Raw genomic sequence first — 21,097 nt, 5'->3', positions numbered from 1 at the left:
TTTCATAAAAAAGCTTTCTTTTGATGTATAAATATCTCAACATATTCAACAGCATTTTGAGATATTGAATTAATTGCCATTTTTATAAATTTCCCATGTGGGTTTCGCACTTCCATTGACGAAACTGAATTTGATCAAATGCTGTATTTCTACGCCACTTCTCCCGCAAATCCAGATCATAACCAAATTCACTCAAATTTTACACAATTATTCGAGACCGCAATACGCTTCGAAAGAGCACTGGGAAGCATGCGAATGTAATGTCGACATTCCCTAATGTGCATATGTAATTTGACGATTGCGTGATCGACCACGAGAGATACAACTGCTGCAGCCGTCTTCCCTCGACAACAGTTAATAGCGAGCTGGCCCATGGAACTCTTGTCAGAATTCTTTTGGAGTTCGAGTCAGAATTTGATTAAAGTTCCTTGAAAATCACATAAGATTTTGTTTGGAACTATCTTTAAGAAATCAAGGAATTCGTTGGGAGTTATTCCCTTCCAATTATCTTGGAAATTCTGCTGGATTTTTCCACACAGCCTCCATGGAATTCTCCTCAAAAAAAGACCTTGGTATTCTCCTAACTGTTCTCCTTACAAACCCTAAGAAATTCTTACAGAGTTACCTTCGAATTGTCGTCACAACTCCCTTAAATAACAACCACAAATTACTCACATTTTTGTTTTAATATAACTCGTGGAATTAATCCCTGAATTTAATTCTGAAACTCTCTTGGAATTTTTACTACAACTACAAGAAGCAAGACCTTGATAATTTCCCAATAGAGTTTTAGTGACAATTCCATAGAAATTTTGAGCTGAATTTAAATTAAATTCAGGTATTAATTCCAAGAGTTAGCGGTGCCGGTGGTGTAGTGGTAAGCGTGATTGCCTCTCACCCTAATATGCCTGGGTTCAATCCCAGTCGGCGCCACCGGGATTTTCTGAAGAGGGAAGTAAACCCGTTGGTCCCCGGTCCATGAGTTGATGAGTCGATATGGTAGGGTCCAGGTGTGGGAGCTGCCTTCCTGGCGTCGGAAGCATTGTTACTCAGTACGGAAAACAAGATCGACGAAAAACAAACCAAAGAAGAAGAAAAAATTCAAAAGTTCTTTTAAAAGAATTGTTTGAGGAATTCCTTGAAGAATTGAAGAAATTTTAAGGGAGTTTTGACTACAATCCGATGGTAACTCCGTTAAAATATCTTAGGCTTTGTGAGGAGAATACTTAGAAGAATGCCAGGGAGAATTTTGCGTTTTCCATGCTGAAAAAAGTTTTCACCTAGTTTCTATTGAAAACCCTCATAATATTTCTCCAGTAACAAAATTCAGCATTTCCATAGAAAATAGTTAGAGTGGGTCTTAGAATTTCGTAAAAATTGTTAATTTTGTTCCTTATCGAAAAATATTCGACCCGACCCGATCCGAAAAATCAGCATTTTTCCTAATAAGTTACTTCAGGCATAACATTTGATAACGGCACAAAAGCATTCATAAACAAACGCAAACCAACAACATCATCGGATAGGGGCAACTATCACCTTTCCGATAGTGGTATTGGTTTACGTGGGCGTACTTTGGTTCGCGTGTAAAGGGCCTTAGAATGTTTGTTTACAAATGCTTTTGTGCCGTTATCAATGTTATGCCTGATTTGGTATCATTTGGTTGGTAAGTAGAAATCCACTTGATTATATTTTATTCGTTGCCGACATTGCCTCTTTATTCAGCTAAGTTAGCAGCTTACTTGTTGTTAATTTATTTTTGACGTAGGATTACGTCAAATGATATCTACATGAGGGTAAACTTTGTGAAAACCAAAAATGAAACATGTAACGAAATTATGAAAGATTTTGAACGTTAATAACTCAACTGCCCCTGGACCAATTTCAATAATTTCATCACCAATCGATCAGAAATATTTATTTGCATCGATAGCAATGCTTCCGACTTTTAACAAGAAACTATTCAAAAAGTGGTAAATGTTAAGCATTGTCCAAAAGCGTCGGAATAACTAACAAATCCACCAATTACGTACATGCATATGCTGCTTCCCCAACACAGTCATCAGAGAATGGTTTCTAGACAAAACATGTCGATCAAGCATTGCTGCTTCCCCAACACTGTCATCAGAGAGTTGTTAGTGGACGAAACAAGTCGAAGTGGCATTCACCTCCGATTTTCGGGCGTGTGCAAATAGGGAGGATGCAACTGCTTAACATTTTGCACTCTCATCACCATATTCAGAACCACACGCCCTCAACGACCACGCAAAATTCTCTCCAGAGTTGTAACATAGAGGTAACTTGTAACTTGTAACCAAACTTGGAAGCAGGGGTGCAAGTGATTTTGATCGATTCTCTTCATCGATTTTCTGTTTCTGTCACCATTGCGTACAACCCCATAGGGCTGTCCCTTGTAGTTTTTATATATATTCCGTGTACAATTGAGAGTTTTTAATTGAAATTCGGCGATTTGTTTTACGGCTAAATGACCTATTCGGAGAAATGACCTTAGGTGAAATGACCTATTCAGCGCAATAACACTTCTTCTTCTTCTTCTTCTTCGCATTTCAAGCTTATTGCATATCGCATATTAGCTTATTGCGTGCTCTCAACTTAGTGTTCTAGATGCACTTCCACAGTTATTATTTGAGAGCTTTCGATGCCTTTACCATTTTTGTATAGGTATAATTGTGTGGCAAGTCCAATCATACTTCTGTGCCCAGGGAGGTCGAGAAATTTTCCAACTCGAAAAATTCCTAGACCGGACCGGGAATTGAACCCAGCCACCTCCAGCATGGTCTTGCTTTGTAGCTGCGCCTTCACCGACTGAGCTAAGGGAGGCCCAATAACACAGCCACCTGAAATGATGCGTCGAAAAATAATGGGTTCAAATGTTTAGAAAATGCACAAAAGTAAGTGTTGTTGGTTTGGATAGGCGAGCTTCGGTTCCCGCGAAAGGGCATTAGAAAGTTTTGTTTACAAAAGCTGATAGACTCTTTTCTATTGTTGGTTGAGAGTTTTCACATCTGTACGACTTCTGTGATGTTGCGATTAATGCTCCTGAAAACGAGAAGGGTTCTGAGGTAACTTTTCATTGGCTTCGCACAATTTCTCTGCAACTCCATACAACTTATGAAAAACATTATCAGCTCAACGGCTTTAGAGCTGCTCTACAGGACTTTTGGGACAGCTTCATCGGATTTATGAGGCAAGTTTGCGTAACGTTACTTGCCAAAGTCATGGTTAACGAAAAGCCCACATCCAACATTTGAGTATTTCACAAGATAATACTGGTCCCTCTACATTCCATTCTCTAAGTTCGCTCAAAAGCTACGTCAACTATGCATAAAATGCTCCACTACAATCAGTCATCTAACATAGATACGACTTCCTCAATTATTGCTCGCTAATTACAGGATTCAATTTGTTGTTTAACAAACCATTACAAAACGGAAATGCCTGTGCCTTTGTCGATTAAACAACCCAACAAACAATTGCCTATTGAAGAAACGACTTCTTGACGATTTTATTCCACTGCATGCTTAATAATACTTGTACTATTTTTAATAATAACTTCTGTTCAGGCTTTGTTCACACAAATCTGGAGAATTTATTCAACCACAAAATCGAAATATTTGGTTGAATAAGGTATGTCGAGAAGCTTTTATTCGACTTACAAGAGTTGTAAACAGAGCTTATTCGATCAAATTTTTGATTATTCAGCGTTTATTAAACATCTGTACTTCCTTAAACAGCGATGGTATAGAGGTGTATATAGACGCTTGAATATCATGTGAAATAATGTTTAATTATTACATCATTATACCTTTATTAAACAATTATTCAACTACGGGATAATTAATCCGAAAATAAGAACGGCACGGAGCAGGGTTGTGTTCTCTCGTTAGTCATTATTTCTTTCGAATTTATTTTACATACATACACACACACACACACATGTCGTGGGATTCGAACCATGACCTTCCGATCACCAGCCGCTTGCCTTGCCATCTGAGCTATCCTAGAATACATCATATGAGCAGCTAAATAAGCAATAAAAGCTTGAATCTGAAAACCTATCAGCACTTCCAGTCGTAACTCTAACTAATTGAAGGAGATGTGAGAATTATTAATTCATTCATAGTTATTTAACATTTGACCAACGTTACCTCTCCATCTCTAATTTCGATGGAAAGGATGCTATTCTTTTCTATAGATCTATGAATTGGTTGTCGTAAGTGATACGATTTATGATTACGATTTAAATTAATTAGGAGTAGAACATAAATAAATAAGGGTTGAGGTTGGGATTGAACTCGCGACCTTCTACTTGGAAAGCGGAAACGGTAACCACTATGCTACCAATTTCGTTTTGTTGTTAGCCTGAAGCACTGTTGTGGAATAATACGTCGTTTGTAAAACATTTATAAAGCATGCAATTAAAACATGGACGCATAGTGGTGTAAGAGCTATTATGCTGACTGTATTCACCTTTATTCAGCAATATTGTTAAGCAATGCAATGGAATCTAGTAATGGAGCTAGAAAACAATTATTAGACGTATAATAAAGCATGTTATTAAATCAATTGAAACAGTCGGATTAAAGCGTCAATGTATGTGCAAATTACACTTATTCAGTATGTTATTAGATCAAACTTCTGGTTCTGAATCAGGTTGAAGGTTTTCTGAGCACATAATTTGACAACCCGTTTTATTCAGCATTGTACACTGTTATAAAGCATTTATTCAATCTATATGCTTATTTGTGACTCTGAATTGTTTTTGGGCAGTGTTGTGGAATAATGACTCTAATACGTGGTTTATAAAGCATTTACAAAGCATTCAACTAAAACATGGACGCATAGTGGTATAAGAGCTATTTTGCTGACTGTATTCACCTTTATACAGCAATATTGTTAAGCAATGCAATGAAATCTAATAATGGAGCTAGAAAACATTTATAAGACGTCTACTAAAGCATTTTATTAAAGCAATTGAAAACAGTCGAATTAAAGCGACAATGTATGTGAAAATTACACTTATTCAGTTTGTTATTAGATCAAACTTCTGGTTCTGAATCAGGAAGACAGTCAACGTTTATAAAGCTTTTAATAAGTAAATTAATCATATCAGAGCAAACGGCGGAATAAAGGCGCATCTATCGATCTCAATGAGCTTTTTTCAGCACATAATTCGACATCTTGTTTTATTCAGCATGGTACACTGTTATACAGCATTTATTCAATGTGTATGCTTATTTGTGACTGTGAATTGTTTGTTGGGAATCCATCACGTGTATTAATCCAATGTGGTTGCGACAAATTAAAATATTGCTCATTCCAGCAGCCTCAATGATACTTGAGTTTCATTTAAAGTGTGCATTCTTTACCTCAAGCCGACTTTTTATCAAACCTAAATGAGGCAGTATGGTGATTGATCGATTTTCCCACACAAGTCGTCGTTTCAGCAATTCCTACAAATCGCTGCCATTGAGATCAGCTATCGAATCGAATCCATCTGAATCACAACGAGATCAATCACTCGTGTGTGTCTCTATCACATCTATAAGAGTTTAGTGATTAATGACTTTGAGGTAGAATTTTCCATGCCCGGCCCTAGCCGTCACCAGTCAGTCAACACCTTCGCCCTCAGTCTATAGTTAAGCGAATGTGACATATGATTAATGCTTCCTGTCATCTGCTCCCTCCCAACAGGTCCCGATGACGATCCGCTGCCGAACGAGGACGGTTCGGTGGACGACGGTGATGACAATAGTAAGGAGTTTATCACAATCAAAGTCACAAACCCGAGTCAGAACGAGGATGGGACGGACAGTGCCAGTGGTAAACTGACGACGACGGCAACGACGACAGCGACGGCCACCCCAGCATCTCGTTCCGGCAGCAAAAATCAGCAGAATGGCGACAAGAACGGTCCCAACACCACCATGGATGCGGACGGGGACGAGCACGAGGTCACGATGCCCGGTATGCACGGCCATGCACACCCCCAGCAGGGTAAAATATTTGGAATTGTCAAGATTTCCTTGCTGCTGGTGGTTTGGCTCGTTTTTACCGGCTTCCTTATGTCGAAGAACGAGAAGGAACTCGAACCCCGCCAGATGTCAGTTCCGGAAGGGAGGTTCAGAAGTGAGTTTTGCGCGCGAGCGATTTTCCGAAACCACATTGATAATTGTATGATTGGCTTTTCAGCGTACATTTTGCCAGACGCTCCTCCCGCATCCAGGGTAGGAATCTACCTCAAAGGTGCCTTCCTCAACGATCAGCAGCACAACATGACGAGCAATTACGTATCGGTGAACCTGCAGCTGCTCTACATCAATAGCAATAGCTCCAACATTACGTTCGTGCCGGAGCACGATGAAAAGTATGTGGAGGTAAGTGTTGCACTTTTCCAAAATTTATCTAGCTCTAATAATTTTCCCACGCAGAACATAACCGACACCTGGATGGTACCGGTCCCGGCCAAACTCGAGCAGATGGACCGGATGGACGAGATCACACGCAAACACGTGTTCGACATCGGCACTGCGAGCCATCGAAAAGTGGCCAGCGGGAAGGCGGTCATCCGAGTGTACATGTCCAGCAACTTGGATGCCGACGTTCCCGTCAAGTTCACCTACGACCCGACACCGATGGACAAAGAAACCGGCGTCATCTACGCTGCGATCGTACTGTTAGGACTGTACGTTCTCATCATTTGGGAGATAGTGAACCGTACCTTCGCAGCGATGCTTGCGTCCACGCTGGCTATCGGTGTCCTAGCGGCCATGGACGAACGGCCCAGTATGCCGAAGTTGATCTCGTGGATCGACGTGGAAACGTTGCTTCTGCTGTTCGGAATGATGATCATGGTCGCGATCCTTTCGGAGACCGGCATCTTCGACTTCCTGGCCGTGTACGCCTACCAGGTGACGAACGGCAGAGTGTGGCCTCTGATCAACTGTCTGTGTATCTTCACGGCCGTGCTGTCATCATTCCTGGACAATGTCACTACCGTACTTCTGATGACACCGGTCACTATAAGGCTGTGTGAGGTGATGGAACTAAATCCGGTGCCGGTGCTGATGTCGATGGTAATCTACTCGAACGTCGGAGGCACACTGACACCGGTTGGCGACCCGCCAAACGTTATCATCGCCTCTAATAGCTATATCTCGAAGAATGTGAGTTTCCGATTCCTCAAGAACTACGGACATGATTACTTAAATCCTTTTAATTTTCAGGGAGTCAATTTCGCAACTTTCACCCTGCACATGGCTATCCCGATTGCGATCGTAATGGTGACGACGTACTTCCAACTGCGCATGAAGTTCAAAACAATCAACGATCTGCGGTTCACCGAGCCACAGGACGTTCAGGAGGTTCGCCATGAAATCGCCGTCTGGCAACGTGCAGCCGCGTCGCTGTCGTCCTACTCCAAGGACGAAGATCTGGTACGCGAGACACTGCTCAAAAAGGTCAACAAGTTGTCCCGCTCGCTGAAAAAGAAACTGGTCAGTGGTTCGGTACCCGTGGAATATAAAGCCACCCTGGAGGATCTGAAGAACAAGGTTTGCAAACCGGAAAATTTTCTTAGACTTCCAACATTGATTATCGATCTATCCTCACAGTACCCGATCAGGAACAAGGTCCTTCTGGTGAAGTCCGCCGTCACCCTGGCGTTTGTGATCACATTCTTCTTCTTGCACTCGGCTCCAGATATTCAGAAGCTCTCGCTCGGCTGGACCGCCTTGCTGGGAGCCGTCCTACTGCTGATCCTTGCTGATAGGTAAGATCGCTCACTCGCTTTCAAACGGGATCAGCATTTACTAATCACGCATATTGTTTTTTTTTCAATCGCAGGGAAGACATCGAATCGGTGATTGCCCGTGTCGAGTGGTCCACCCTGCTGTTCTTTGCTGCCTTATTCATCCTGATGGAAGCGCTCGCTGAGCTCGGGCTAATCGAGTGGATCGGAAAGCAGACGGAGAATGTTATTTTATCCGTATCGGAAGAATCTCGTTTAGCTGTTGCCCTATTACTCATTCTCTGGGTGAGTATGGTTGTATTTGGGCAGGGAGGGTATTTGCAAATCGAAAGGGAGTTTGTGGGATTTTTGCATCGGAAGTACTTTGCTAATGCACCACCCAGGGGTCTCTGTACTTACACTGAAGGTCATTGGAACATGTCCTGAAGAACCTTTAGAGTTGATTTGGAAATCTCCTTGATTTAACATGAAAACCCTCTGGATTTGCCCTAAATATCCTTTAAAGCTGAGCTAGAAATCTCTTGGGCCTAACTTGATCGTCCCCTAGATTTATCTCTAATGTTTTCCAAGACACCCAAAAGAATACCTAGTGTAGCCCTACAGACATATAGGAATTGCCTTGAAGGTCTCCGAACTTTTCCTTTAAATTCTCTGGGTTTACCCAGCTGAAAATGGACTGAAATTGGCTTTGAATCCATCCGAATTTGCCTTGGAAAGTCTCTGAATTAGACTAGAGATCATCTCCTGGATTTCCAAGCCTTGTCCAATGGACTTGAACCGAGTGTTCTTTAAATTGATCGTATCGATCTTCTGAACTTGCCCAAAAGACTCCCTAAACTAGCCCGGGAGACCCTCTGTATCAAGTAGTTCTCTATTCATCTCCAGGAGACCCTTTGGGCTGGATCTCAAAGATTTCTGAACTGATCCTTGTCCAGATGCATGCTTGGCATACACAGTTTTGGTCACGAACTGCTCATTTGCAAATAACTTTGCACATAGTTGACGAAACATAGTTATTTTTGAACCAGTAGATAGAATAGAGTTTAAGCTTGTTATAGATACGTAACAAAAAGTTGATTTTAATTCTAGTAATAAACTATATTTGTTTTTGCGTTGTAAAAATGAAGTGAGAAGTGCTCGCTGCACATCTCGAACTTAAAGTGTAAAAATTCATTGTTGTTGGTTCAAATATTATGATTTACCTACTCTTTGCATATCTATAGTAAACTATGATCCTAATCTATCAATTTCTTTAATGAAACACGAATTTCATCAACTGAGTGAAAAGTTATTAACAAATGAGCAGTTGGTGTGTACAACTGTGCATGCCAAGCATCTCCAGAGGACCCTCTAGACCAGTGGTGGCTAAAGTGCAGCCACAACGTCAGCTTGAATTTCATTTTGCATTACGATTGTATGGCAAAATTAACAAAATTAGACTTAAAACATGACCATTGAACCAAAATACAGCCATTGAACAAAAGGAGATGAGCACCATTGCTCTAGACTGACCGATTAATAGGCAATCTCTGGCAAAGAAAACAAAATTCCTCTGCACATCGGCACATCGTACACGCTATTTCAAAACTTCCTAAATTTGGGTAGAGTCCACTCATATCTGTCAAAACTGAACCTACCCAAAAATGGGCAAACTATGATGGAAGTAACAAGTTGACAAATGAACAAAGTCGATCAGATTCATGTCGATGTTGTCAATTTGTCAACTTGTCACTCCCAACATAGTTTACCCATTTTTTGATAGGTTCAGTTTTGACCGATCTGGGTGGATTCTACCCAAATTTGGGTAGTTTTAAAATAGCACGTACAATCTTACAAACGTCTACCAATTTTTGGGTAGATCCAATGTTGACTAAACTGGGTAGATCCTACCCATTATTGTATTGAATTTATTCGAAAACAGTCGCGTCAAATCCGGTTCCTGAATCACCTTGATTTTGGTGCTTGACTTTTTGAAGAGTCATATGGTTTGTCGGAGTCGGAGTTTGGAGTCATCATAAAAATTAAGTAAGATAACAAAAAAGTTCAAACCTCCGTTATTTGTGTGCCGATTCTTAACCTTGATACTGAATTTACCAAATATCCGGAAAACTTTGAGATTTGGGCGTAACTGCTTTTGTAATCAAACACGTTGATCGACGATTTCTAGCGAATAAACGCTCAATTCGCGAACAAATTATACCAAATGATAGAGGAATCATTCATATACATGATTGCGCTATTAGTTTTCAAGATTGAGCTTTTATTCGCGAGAAATCGGTGATTGACGAGTTTATTTACAAAACGAATTACGCCCTAATCTCAAAGTTTTCCGGATATTTAAATTTTACGAAATTTTACAAATTTACCAACTGTAAAAATTTACCAAATTTACTACATTTTCCAAATTTATAAAACTTTTACAAAAATTATCAAATTTACCAAATCATCCAAATTTACAAAATCTATTCTGATGAATGTGGGCGTCTTAGTGGAATACCTGTATAATGAGAGAGAGAAGGATTAGTATTTTCCATTTAATTCCACTACTTTATTTGCTTATCCTTGACAGATACGCGTATTTCGTCTACAATGTGCAGACTTCTTCAGTGTCTTGTACTAATACTCGACTAGTAGTAGTCGAGTATTAGTACAAGACACTGAAGAAGTCTGCACATTGTAGACGAAATACGCGTATCTGTCAAGGATAAGCAAATAAAGTAGTGGAATTAAATGGAAAATACTAATCCTTCTCTCTCTCATTATACAAAATCTATTCCAAATTTAACATAGTGCCCAAATTTTTCAAATTTACCGACCTAACTAAATTAACCAATACTACATAGAGCAGGAATTAGGGCGTAACAGCTTTTGTAAACAATGACTTCTATCGCTAATTTCTAGAAATTTAAGGCTCGCCCACGCAAACCAACATCCTCATCGGGTAGGGAAAGACTTCCCCTATCCGATGGTTATGTTGGTCTGCGTGGACGTGCCTTGAATTCCTAGAAATCAGCGATAGAAGTCATTGTTTACAAAAGCTGTTACGCCCTAATTCCTGCTCTATCTAGAATAATTCACTTCTTCCTTCAGGAGGGAAGTAAAGCCGTACGGCTCTTATGTTGATGGATTCAATATTTATGGTCCATGTGTTGAGTTCCTTTCCGTGGATCAGTGATTGGCACTGAGATTGCGGAACAAAGGCCGACAGAAAAAAAAACAAGAATAAAAAAATACTAATTACCAAATTCATTGAATATTAAAAATTTAACAAATTATCAAACTTATCAAATTTACACTAACTTTACCCAAAATTTATCCAGTTTACCAAATTAAAACCATATTTATCGAATTATCCAAAATTAACCCAATTTTCACCTAAATTTACCACATTTACCACATTTTTCATATCCATCAATTTTACACCACATTCAACAATATTTACCAAATTTATCAATTTAAAACCAAATTTGCACCAAATTTACTTGCTGTACCCAATTTAAAAAATTACCTAATTTAGCACCAAATTTACCTAGTTTGCAAATTTGTCAAATTTACCAAATTTATCCAATTTACCTAATTTACCGAATTTTTCAAATTCATCCGTTTTACACCAAATTTATCAAATTAACCAAATCAACTACAAATTAACCAAATCTATCAAATTTACCACATTTACACAAAATGTATTTATTTGAATTTATTAAATTAACATCAAATTTACCGAATTTATTAAATTAACACAAAATTCACCAAATAAAACCAAATTTACCAAAATTTACCAAATTTACCAAATTTATCAATTTTACATCAAATTCAACAACATTTTCCAAATTTATCAATTGAACACCAAATTTGCACCAAATTTACTTAATGCACCCAATTTAAAAAATTACCTCATTTAACACCAAATTTACCTAGTTTACAAATTTGCCAAATTTACCAAATTAATCCAATTTACCAAATTTTCCGAATTTTTTAAATTCATCTGTTTAACACCAAATTTATCAAATTTACCAAATCAACTTCAAATTTACCAAATTTATCAAATTTACCATATTTACCCAAAATTTATTAAATTTATTAAATTAACATCAAATTTACCGAATTTATTAAATTAACACAAAATTCACCAAATAAAACCAAATTTACCAAAATTTACCAAATTTACCAAATTTTTCAAATTTATCAATTTTACACAAAATTCAACAAATTACCTAATTTAACACCAAATTTACCTAGTTTACAAATTTGCCAAATTTACCATATAAACACCAAATTTACCCAATTTACACAAATGTACCGAATTTTTCAAATTCATCTATTTTACCCCAAATTTATTTTTTTTCCAAATTAACTACAAATTTACCAAATTTATCAAATTTACCACGTATACACAAAATTTATTAAATTTATCAAACTATTATCAAAATTACCGAATTTATTAAATTAACACAAAATTCACCAAATAAAACCAAATTAACCAAATTTTTCAAATTCATCAATTTTACACCAAATTCAACAACATTTTCCAAATTTATCAAATTAACACCAAATATGCACCAAATTTACTTAATGTACCCAATTTAAAAAATTTACCTAATTTAACACCAAATTTACCTAGTTTACAAATTTGCCAAATTTACCAAATTAACACCAAATTTACCCAATTTACCAAATTTACTGAATTTTTCAAATTCATCTATTTTACACCAAATTTATCAAATTTACCAAATTTACCAAATTAACTAAAACATTTATCAAATTTATCAAAATTACCACATTTAAACAAAATTTATTAAATTTATCAAATTAACATCAAATTTACCGAATTTATTAAATTAACACAAAATTCACCAAATTAACACCAATCTTACCAAAATTTACCAAATTTACCATATTTTAAAATCCATCAGTTTTACACCAAATTTACCTAGTTTACAAATTTGCCAAATTTACCAAATTAACACCAAATTTACCCAATTTACCAAATTTACCGAATTTTTCAAATTCATCTATTTTGCACCAAATTTATAAAATTTACCAAATTAACTAAAACATTTATCAAATTTATCAAAATTACCACATTTAAACAAAATTTAATAAATTTATCAAATTTACCGAATTTATTAAATTAACACATACTTCTCCAAATTACCACCAATTTTACCAAAATTTAACAAAATTTACCATATTTTAAAATCCATCAGTTTTACACCAAATTTACCAAATTTATCCAATTTACCAAATTTACCGAATTTTTCAAATTCACCAACTTCAAATTTACCAAATTTATCAAATTTACCACATTTACACAAAATTTATTAAATTTATTAAATTAACATCAAATTTACCGAATTTATTATATTAACACAAAATTCACCAAATAAATCCAAATTTACCAAAATTTACCAAATTTACCAAATTTTTCAAATTTATCAATTTTACACCAAATTCAACAACATTTTCCAAATTTATCAATTTAACACAAAATTTGCACCAAATTTACTTAATGCACCCAATTTAAAAAATTACCTAATTTAACACCAAATTTACCTAGTTTACAAATTTGCCAAATTTACCATATAGACACCAAATTTACCCAATTTACACAAATGTACCAAAAATTACAAATTCATCTATTTTACCCCAAATTTTTTTTTTCCAAATTAACTACAAATTTACCAAATTTATCAAATTTACCACATACACACAACATTTATTAAATTTATCAAACTAACATCAAAATTACCAAATTTATTAAATTAACCCAAAATTCACCAAATAAAACCAAATTTACCAAATTTTTCAAATTTACCACTTTTACACCAAATTCAACAACATTTTCCAAATTTATCAAATTAACACCAAATATGCACCAAATTTACTTAATGTACCCAATTTAAAAAATTTACCTAATTTAACACCAAATTTACCTAGTTTACAAATTTGCCAAATTTACCAAATTAACACCAAATTTACCCAATTTACCAAATTTACCCAATTTACCAAATTTACCCAATTTACCAAATTTACTGAATTTTTCAAATTCATCTATTTTACACCAAATTTATCAAATTTACCAAATTTACCAAATTAACTAAAACATTTATCAAATTTATCAAAATTACCACATTTAAACAAAATTTATTAAATTTATCAAATTAACATCAAATTTACCGAATTTATTAAATTAACACAAAATTCACCAAATTAACACAAATCTTACCAAAATTTACCAAATTTACCATATTTTAAAATCCATCAGTTTTACACCAAATTTACCAAAATTACCAAATTTTTCAAATTCATCTGTTTTACACCAAATTTATCAAATTTACCAAATTTATCAAATTTACCACATTTACACAAAATTTATTAAAATTATTAAATTAACATCAAATTTACCGAATTTATTAAATTAACACAAAATTCCCCATATTAACACCAATTTTACCAAAATTTACCAAATTTACCATATTTTAAAATCCATCAATTTTACACCAAATTTACCAAATCTACTACATTTTCCAAATTTATCAAATTTACTAAAATTTACCAAATTAACACAAAATTCATCCATTTTACACTAAATTTACCAAATCTACTACATTTGTCGAACCTATCAAATTTGCATCATATTTAGTTAATCTAGATATACATAGCTGGAATTAGGGCGTAACAGCTTTTTTAATGACTACTCTCGATGATTTCTAGGAATTCAAGGTACGCCCATGCAAACCAATATAACCTGATTGCGATGTTGATTTGCATGGGCGATTTAAAAATCATCGAGAGAAGTCATTGTTTACATAAGCTGTTACGCTCTAATTCCAGCTCTATCACGAAATTTACCAAATATATCTGATCTGCTAAATTTACCAAATTTACAAAATTTACACCAAATTTATCAAATTTACTAAATTTATCAAATTATATTTACCATATTTACCTAATTTACCAAAACAAATTTGGAGGTCAGTACTCTTTCAGTAGTGCTATTAAAAATTCGACTATGTAGAATTCTACTAGATATTTTGATTAGCTTGCAAATACTCATTTCAGTTAAAATAATGTTTTGCGATATAATAAAACCAAAAGATGGTATGATGACATGTTTTACAAGTTTGTAACTTACAAGAAGAGGTTACAAAGTATGCGTTTGAAACATAAAACCTATAAATTTTGCTTTCTATGAGTCACAATCAGCGATTTGCTGATCGCTGAGTGAGTGAGTGAGTGAGTGAGTGAGTGAGTGAGTGTGTGAAAAATCACTGATTGTGACTCTCATGAAGTGAAATAAACAGGTTTAATATGTCAAACACATTCTTTGCAACCTCTTCTTGTATCTTACCTATTCAAAATATGATCGGATAATGAGATGCTCGATGACTCTGGAGGGATCGATTGTGCTTACTGAGCAGAAAATCATGGATTTAACCCCAAGCTCTTCCACAGCACAATAAATCGCCACCATCATTTGTATATTTGATATTGAATATTAACCTCGGAAACTATTTGTATTGTCGCGAAGCGTTATGGTTCTGAGATGCTCGATGACCCTGGAGGGATCGTGTTTGCTTACTGAGCAGAAATTCATGGGTTTAATCCCAAGCTCTCCGTCATGACTCTTAATATTCATTATTACTAAACAAAATAAATATGTTCTTTCGATAGCCGGCTATCGAGAGATTAAATCAACAACAAATAAGCAATACATACTTTTGGTTGCATCGCCAACTTGAGGTGAATCCTAACCGAATACCCTACCCAACCCTCCAACTCCGTAGCACTTATGAGGGTGTCGCTAAGTCGGTGGCCTCTCGTTAAGTAAGTACTACATCAACATTTCCTTCCCTATCCCTAGTTATGGTAAAGATGGGCGTGGCCGGGAATAGCGACAGTCATGCTTCTGTTACTCTTGTTTAGATTGGAACCAATGTTTACTCCCCAGCATTATTCCTGAAAGTAGTCTAACTGAGAATTTCAGAAGAGACGTGAGTGTCGCTAGTATCCAATCTACGAAGTATATCATAACAACGCTAACGCTAACGCTTACATATTCAAAATATGATCGTAGCATCTAATTATTTCATAATTTAAAAAAAAAAACATTGTTTTAGCTGAAATGAGTATTTGCAACCTTGGTTTTAACTTGCTAATGACTACCGACTCTACAAATATTGAAAATCCAAAAATTGGATATACAATCGTACCCAACCACCTTGTGACATGGCCAATTGAATCATAAGAAAGAGGAACTAAATTTCTTTCCGACAAGATAATATTCATCGGAGAATCATTGAAAATTAGAAATAATATTACAAAAATAGTGAAAATTTTAATTTTGGTTCGGTGGTCTAAGAGTTATAGATCCTTGAGTAAAATATAATTTTGTCGGTGATATAATGTTCGAATAAAAAGTAAATCTCGTGTCAAATAAGTATTTCATCTAACCATGCCAACTATCGTTACAGGTATCTGCATTCGCATCCGCCTTTGTCGACAATATTCCGCTGACCACGATGATGGTTAAGATCGCCATTGGCCTGGCCGAGAACGAAGCGCTCGACCTGCCCCTCAAACCACTTGTTTGGGCACTTGCCTTAGGAGCGTGCTTGGGAGGTTCGTACCTCGACTGCTGACAACCCTTCGTACAATTCTAACCTCATTCAACTCTCATTCCAGGAAACGGTACACTGATCGGTGCCTCCGCTAACGTAGTATGCGCCGGTGTTGCTGAGCAACACGGCTATAGGTTTACCTTCATAGAATATTTCAAGTAAGTTGCGATAACCTTAAAATCTGATCAGAACGCATTCTAACCTCACTTTTTTTCGTGCCCTTCTTGCAGAGTCGGTTTCCCAGTGATGGTCGGCAGCGTGATCGTGTCCACCATTTATCTAATGTTTGCCCACGTAGTCTTTACCTGGCATTGATCCGCTGGGATCCGGAATCTACACCACACACCACTCGTGCGCTGCCATAAATTCAAGGTCGACGTTCAAGGTCGTTTGGAGCATATCTGAGAAAGCAAATCACTAAACAAACAAGCAACAAACCGATTCCACACGAGAGTTTCCCAGAGCACCGGACCGGACCCCGCGCGACTGGAGTGAATAGAACAAATGATGTGATATCCTTCCGAAATCCCAATCAGCTGTATAGAAATAACAAACTGTTAATGTTTATTGCTGCGTAAACTTACGCCAAGCAAACGGTAGATCACTATATAACATTAGGACACAGACACGGTAGACCCGGACACCGAGCGAGAGAGGGAACAGCAGAGCCAGGCGCACAGGATCAAAAGCAAGCCCCGACCTCCAGCAGAACGAACAAATTGTCAATTTCATCCATAATTAAACTCAGCAGCCGAGTTGATCTAGCACACTAAGATATCAGAGTAGGCTTACCATCATCCATGGCTACCGACCACTCCTCACGACCGTTTTCCCAACAAACAACGGGGGCTGATTAACAGCTGAATAAGCTCTTGTTTAGTTTCCAATGTTTGTTGGGTTGTCTCGGAAGTTGCATGAAAACACCCCGCCTTCTTCGACCTGCGCTGTCCTACCCATCCTTCAACTGTTTATTTGTTTCAATGCTCGTTTACTCATTAAGCCACTTGTTCATAACGATTAGTCTTAATGTTTATTTTTTCAGTTTACTTTATGTTTTGTATTGTATATTTACAAAATAAAGTGTTGAAACTAGTTGCATAGCATTTCAACTATTGAAAAATACATATTTGAGTTAGTTAGTTCAAAATAGCTAGAAAATTAGTTGATTACAAAAGAAAACTGTATAATAAACTATATTATTTAAAGTAAAAGAAAATAAAAACAAACGACATTCCACACACACACAAAAAGAAACTAAACCGTGAAAGGAAATAAAAAAAAAGAAATGTCTAAAACAATCGAACGATGCGAGTAGCAAAAGGAGAACATCAAAAGAGACACGTCTTTATGATTAGGAAAACAAAAATGGAATATATTTTTAGAAATTAAATTTACTGATTGCTACCCGGAAAGGTTTGGCAAGAACGAGTAAAAACTCATCGAAAGGAAGAAAGTCATTAAAAACAAACAAACAAACAAGTTAAAAGAGAATCACCACTAAAGCAAAGCTAATTAGTGTTATTTATCGATTAGTGTTTAAATTAGATTCAAATAAATCCAACTGTCAGGCAGTTGCCATTTGAACTACTGCTACTACTACTACTATATTGTTTCGATTTAGTCTGAGCAAATCTGCTACAAGCTAATTTGAGAATCACACGAAATTTCCAAACAAGCAAAAAATTGATGAAACATTACGGAGAACGGAGAGCGAGAGAAAAGAAAGCTTAAGAGCCCGGCTTAATTATGAATGAGATTTGAATCGATCAGGATAAAGAGTGAGAGAAAGAGAAGACGTCTGACGTTTCAGGAGAGAACAAATCGAATTTAGGCTTAGAGCCACACACTCAGTCTGGGCAGACGGTCTTCTGGAAAAAAAACAGGGGGGGAGGGGGCAATGTTATGTACAGTTCTTTTTTTTATTAATCACAAAAAATAAAGCAAATTGTCGATGGTGCGAGACAAGGAGAGGGAGTGAGAGGGAAAGAGCCAAACACCATTCGCGAGAACGAGCAAGAGATGCAGAGAAGAGCAAACCAAAAAGAAACCAGTGTTGTATCAATTAGGAAAGGAAGAAGAAATAGAAGCGACGCGGTGTAATGAAAATTAGGAAATTTATATTTGAATCAATGCAAAACAAAAGAGGTAATAAAATTCAGAAGAATGATGATTGAGTGTGTTTTAATGACTGGAGAAATTTCAACCAATAGAATACTGTGGAGCACACTGTAGCGGGCAGGGTTGGGGAGAATAAAGAACGCATAAATTCGGATTATGAGTAATTTTTAGTATTTTTATAATCAAAGCTATGATTTATTATGCAGTATTTTTTTTTGAACCATTTGTGGTTCCCAAAAATTGACAATTCAAGATCGATTCACGAGAAAGGACCACATGAACTCCAAGAGAGAGAGAAATAATTTTCGAATAATTTGCAGTTTTCAATTGCCATGAGCCAAAGAGCTGCTCACGTTTTGAAAAAGAGTCACCTTCGAGATTGAGAAATAACTCGAGAAATAACTGTCGACGAATGTTCAATTGTTTTTGTTTGCCAAACAACAAGGTGTTCAACAAGCATTTAACGGTCAATTTAAAAGTATCGTAGTTGGTAGTACCGCCACCTGTCGCACGCATAGTCCATTCCCTGCTCGCAGACACCTGAGAAGATGTGGGGATGGTAGAAGTAGTCAACCCACTAAACCTTACCCTGTGCTCTTGGCCCTTGCCCTCCCCGGAACCGCCCGAAAGCATTACATCATGGGAGGGGGCCGATTGCGCTATGGCGCACCACTAGTGTTTTCACTCGCTACTGCACAGCGAGCGGCTGTGCAGGGCCTTCCTCTTAATCGTTCGCCGTTAGTTGTTCGCCTGAGTTCTAGAGCAGACGTGGCAGCAAGCCAGCTGTCCACGGCGGGACAGGACAAACGTGACTGCGTACTAGCTGCGTGTGCTGCGACTTGGTCAGAGTCGTCTACACTCTAAGAACCCGTTGTCACTCCTGCCTTTGCACAATGAGGGTTTGTGCAGGGCTTATCGACCTCCTGGGACGAGCCGCTTTTTCTGCTGAACACTCGTTCTACAATGTTATACACTCAAAAAATTCCACACGTCATCACCATGTGTCTCACACTTAATTTTGCGCTTATTGTGGAACACATCCATTTCATGTGTGCATCTTATGCTATGAACCATGCCTGAACATTATAGATTTGAATTGTGACACACTTGGATTCTATGTGCCTCATACACTCAAAAAATTTCACACGTTTGATCGAAGTGTTTAAACACTTGATTTTTTAAATGCAGAATCACATTTACTTTAAGTGTATTTCACCTTGGTTCAATGTGTTATACACGTTAATTTATAGTGTTTCAAACTTTGAAATGTTGAAATTTTTTCACTATCTATTCAAGTGTACTGCACATTGAATCACGCTACTGTTCAAAACAGATGGATTTAAAGTGTTTTGCATTTCAATACGATGTGAATTGCTAGCTCAGAAAGGTAAACATCGAAAACAAGAGTTGTGACTTTTCCCTATCAACCCGCCTTATATATGAAAACAACCGTGGCACAGAGAGATCGAACGAAGACTCTGGCAGCAGCACACCCCAACAGTTCATGATCGAATCTAAAATCAGACCCATTAAAAAGATATGTGAAAGCTCTGGCCTCTGGCAGTTTTGTTTATATATTTGTCGATTCATTTTTAGAGTCGGTTAAGTAGAAGTCGATAAAGTAGAATATTGTAGAATATTGAACTATGGTGTGCAAAGCTATTGATATCACCATATGAGGCACATAGAATCCAAGTGTGTCACAAAGATTCACACATGAAATGGATGTGTTTCACAATAAGCGCAAAATTAAGTGTGAGACACATGATGATGGCGTGTGGAATTTTTTGAGTGTATGGTGATATCAATAGCGTTGCACACAGCGTTGCCAGATTGTTTTAAAACTTATCGGTGTCAAATTAATACCTTCGGTATTTATCGGTATTTACTATAAATTAATTTTATATTTTTCGCCGTTTTTGCAAGCGAAAATTTTAACGATGGTGACGACTGGGACTTGAGGGGAATTACTTTTTTAACGACTTTCTCAGTCTTTAAACAGTCCTTATTTTTTTAATTTAATTTCTAAAATAATTGTTGTCCTCAAGTGGTGATCAAAATTGTGAGAGAGTAGTTTTTTCAATTAAATATCATTAAATGAAACCAAAATATGGAAAATCAGCCACAACAACGACTAAACTATTGACAATAACGACAAACAATATTTTCACTTGAAAAGGTCACAACCCATGGTCGAAATGTCGAGCAGATTACATCGTAGTCGTTGCAGTGTTTTAAGACTGAGAAAGCCGTTAATCAAAGCAAATTTTTAGCTTTTGTACAATGATCGGAAAATTACGGAATAAAACTCCGGGGAATGTTTGAATTAGTCTCTGAACGAAGCCGAAAAAACATCCAGAGAAAGGCAGAAGAAACTTCCAAGACACGAATTGAGAAACTTGTGGCGAAAATTTAAATACACTATCGGAAAAAATGGGATGTCACATCTAATGGAAGCCAGAAAAGTTTCGGAAACCGGAAGTAAATTTTCAGAAGTAGCCATTTCCAGGGAAAGCCAGAAGAAGCTTGGAAACACCTTGCAATAGAAGTCGAACAAAAAAACCTTTGGCTTATGGTCAAACTTCCA

The 21,097-nt window shown here is 36.7% G+C and overlaps 1 protein-coding gene across 6 annotated transcripts in view; it reads left to right on the top strand.

The window, feature by feature from the left end:
• LOC135705692 (P protein-like) overlaps positions 1-18,560 on the top strand; it is a 313,738-nt gene extending 295,178 nt beyond the window's left edge. For all 6 annotated transcript variants that reach the window (XM_065227486.1, XM_065227488.1, XM_065227487.1 and 3 more), the window contains 9 exons: positions 5,716-6,150; positions 6,214-6,398; positions 6,453-7,187; positions 7,248-7,574; positions 7,635-7,792; positions 7,867-8,056; positions 16,246-16,393; positions 16,457-16,550; positions 16,623-18,560. In XM_065227486.1, the coding sequence (XP_065083558.1) occupies positions 5,716-6,150; positions 6,214-6,398; positions 6,453-7,187; positions 7,248-7,574; positions 7,635-7,792; positions 7,867-8,056; positions 16,246-16,393; positions 16,457-16,550; positions 16,623-16,707 (2,357 nt within the window). In that variant the 3' untranslated portion in view covers positions 16,708-18,560. The remainder of the gene's footprint in view (positions 1-5,715; positions 6,151-6,213; positions 6,399-6,452; positions 7,188-7,247; positions 7,575-7,634; positions 7,793-7,866; positions 8,057-16,245; positions 16,394-16,456; positions 16,551-16,622) is intronic.
• The last annotated feature ends 2,537 nt before the right edge of the window (positions 18,561-21,097 follow it).

The sequence above is a fragment of the Ochlerotatus camptorhynchus genome, unplaced genomic scaffold (genome assembly GCF_037179485.1).
Source record: "Ochlerotatus camptorhynchus isolate MF236.1 unplaced genomic scaffold, CSIRO-AGI_Acam_v1.1 ptg000274l, whole genome shotgun sequence".
NCBI classification, from domain to species: Eukaryota; Metazoa; Arthropoda; class Insecta; order Diptera; family Culicidae; genus Ochlerotatus; species Ochlerotatus camptorhynchus.
The sequence above is the reverse complement of the archived record's forward strand: the minus strand, read 5'-3'. Positions and strand labels throughout refer to the sequence as shown.